At 48.2% G+C, this 2,945-nt stretch overlaps 1 protein-coding gene across 1 annotated transcript in view; it reads left to right on the top strand.

Annotated features, from left to right (window-relative positions):
• The window catches only part of SIRT5 (sirtuin 5), a 10,692-nt gene that overhangs the window by 1,705 nt on the left and 6,042 nt on the right, over nt 1-2,945 (top strand). The window contains exons 2-3 of the mRNA XM_010000950.1: nt 1,157-1,290; nt 2,820-2,945. Coding sequence (XP_009999252.1) covers nt 1,157-1,290; nt 2,820-2,945 — 260 coding nt within the window. The remainder of the gene's footprint in view (nt 1-1,156; nt 1,291-2,819) is intronic.

Raw genomic sequence — 2,945 nt, 5'->3', positions numbered from 1 at the left:
AGTACATCTCCAGCAGATAGACTTTCCCCTCTGCTCAGCACTGGTGAGACACACCTGGAGTGCTGGGTCAGGTGCTGGGCTCCCCAGTACAAGAGAGACATGGTCTTACTGGAGAGAGACCAGTGGAGGGCCAGAAAGATGATTAATGGCTTGGAGACTCTGGCACGTGAGGTGAGCCTGGGAGAGCTGGAATTGTTCAGAAGACAAGGCAGACTCTTCTCAGTACAGCTCAATGACAGGACACGAGGCAATGGACATAAATCAAAACACATGAGGTTCCATCTGAAAGCAAGAAAACACTTGTGAGGGTGGTCAGATGCTGGGATGGGTTGTGCAGAGAGAGGTGATGGAGTCTCCATCCTTGGAGGTGCTCAAAAGCCACCTGACTGGACACGGTCCTCGACAATCTGCTCTGGCTGACCCTGCTCGAGCAGAGGTGTTAGGGGTGGGCAATCTCCAGAGGTCCCTTCCCACCTCAGCCATTCTGTCATTCTAAATGTTGTTGCTTTAAAATTAGTACCTTAAGTAAATGGAAAGTGTCTTTTATTTGTCTTGTCTTTAGCTAACCTGTTCCTTTTTAATCTTGTTTTGACTCTTAGAAAGATGCAAAGGAAATTTCCCATCTTTTTCTCAAGTTACTTTACAACACAGGGAAAAACAGAGGGGATATACATTCAAAAATAGAAAATACAATTGCAGACCTAGAAAATGGGCAGTGTGCCTCAGAAGTGGAATGTGTTTTCCCAAACGACCTTAATTTTGAAGAGGATACTTGTAGGTGATACTTTGTAACTAAACATAAATTGTTTTCATCTCGGGATTTTACCTTACAATTAATTAATTACCCGGGCAGTGGTGGTGGTTGTTGGGGTAGCATCTGTTGTGGTGTTTTAATAAGGCTGTGCCTTTCAATATTGAGTATATGCATAGTTTAATACATGTTGCTCTACTGAGCATGCCTAGTTGTGTTTTTGAGGATCTCTATGAGCTGCCCTTCAAATTCCAATACACAGAAACAAATCGGTGTTCTGCAGTTAAAGTCACAGGAGGTGTCCGTGGAAGCCATTTCTGGATGCAGGTTTGCCAGCACTGCATCCGTGGCCCCTCCTGTGAAAGTGTGTCTTAGCAGCAGTCCGTTTTTCCTCCCCACGCGCAGATATGGCTGATTTCCGGGAAGTGTTTGCCAAAGCAAAGCACATAGCCATCATCACGGGAGCCGGCGTTAGCGCGGAGAGTGGCGTTCCTACCTTCAGAGGGGCTGGAGGCTTCTGGAGAAAGTGGCAAGCCCAGGTACGTACAGGTGGTGGCACGTGTCTGCACAGCTGCACTTCCCAGGCCGTTGGGTTGGCAAGTAGGAGGACGGGTCAGACGCTGCGAGGGGGGAAGCGCTCCCAGGACAGGGTGATTGGCACAGAGCTCTGCCAACAGCTGAGGCTGCAGCTCTTCCCTCTGCCCAGGGGAGGCTGCCTCTGCAGCTGCAGCTTCTTTTCTGCTGCTTGGCTTATCGGCTGTTTGGGAAAAACAGTTTTTGCAGGCAGCTCTGTGTCTTTCTACTGTCCCTGTTTTATTGCTGCCCTGCCACGTAGCTGTTTGCTCCTCGTTTGACACCCTCCGCTTTCTTACCTCAGGAGGCCTTTCCTGCCTTAAACTCTTAGGAACCTTTTACCCAAATAACAAAGGACAGAGCTGATGATACCAACCAGTTGCTTTCTTTTAATCTTGGTTTCTTACCATGCTCTTAAAAATGTTTAAGGGTTGTTGGTTTCTTCTTATTTGTTTGGGGACAGGGTTCCTCACAGCCTGTCACTCTCCCACAAGCTCTGTCTCCCTGGCTGGTGTGATCTTGCCAGTGTTGGGAGCCACTGGGGTGGGAGAGGAGGTGGAAGCAGACTCTGCAGGGTGGAGTGACACAACAGAGAGTGCCAAAATATCTGAGTTGTACAGGTGCCTTCTGAGTCCAGTCCTGTCTGGTGCTGCAGGAGTTTCCAGTGTTGGTTATACTGTCAGCAACTGCCACCCCAAACTCTGTGCTCACATTTGCTTTCTTTATGTTTTTGTGAGGATGGATGCATGAAAGGTTTGGTGAAGTTAAGAGGTGTCAGGAAGGTGCAAGTTTGGAAATGGTTTAAATCTAAAGGTGCATTTTTTTCTTTGGGACTATTCATTCAAATGAAGCACGTGTGTGCATCAGTGCCTGGTCCTTCTGCCTCAGGAAGTTGGTATTCAGTGTTTTTGTATCAGTAGAATTGGGCATTGAAGCATTACCCAGAGCTACTCTTAATTTTAAAGAAGATAGGGCAAAATTAGTGTGAAAAGCATAGCTTAGGTTTTACAGGCACATCAAGACAAGACATGAGACTGTTTTTGACAACGGCTGTAATTTGGTTTGTGATATTCAGGTGGAAAAGAAACAGCTAGCAAAGGAAGTATATCCCCCCGGTGCTGAGTTCTGCAGCTGCTGTAGAAAAGACAGTATGGAATGCAATAAATCTTGTGCGTTGAAGTATTTCCTCTTCCTTGGTGCTGTATTAAGCTCCTCACAATTGGGTTGGGCAGCCTACAGCAAGGTCCGAGTGTACTGTGTAAAACCATGTACCACACTAGAGGTGTCAGTTATCTCCTCATTTAGAAAGCTGCTTTGACTTGTCACCCTCCCAAGGTCTATTGAACTATATTCTTGTCTGGTGATAGATCCTCTGCTTCTGGCTTTCCTGTTACACTGGTGGGGAGGGTCCATGGCACTGAGCTCACAGGCCTCCTCTGGGGAGAGGTTATTCTTGCCCTTCCAGCGGTGGAATGAACGGTTGCGCCTTTTCCAGGAGCTGGCCACGCCCGCGGCGTTTGCACGGAACCCTTCCCGCGTGTGGGAATTCTACCACTACCGCCGGGAGGTGATGCTGAGCAAACACCCCAACCCCGCGCACGTGGCCATCGCGGAGTGCGAG

The sequence above is a fragment of the Chaetura pelagica genome, unplaced genomic scaffold (assembly GCF_000747805.2).
Source record: "Chaetura pelagica isolate M959 unplaced genomic scaffold, ChaPel_1.0 scaffold104, whole genome shotgun sequence".
Classification (NCBI taxonomy): Eukaryota; Metazoa; Chordata; class Aves; order Apodiformes; family Apodidae; genus Chaetura; species Chaetura pelagica.
Note: the sequence above shows the minus strand (reverse complement) of the source record. Positions and strands in the feature narration are given on the sequence as shown.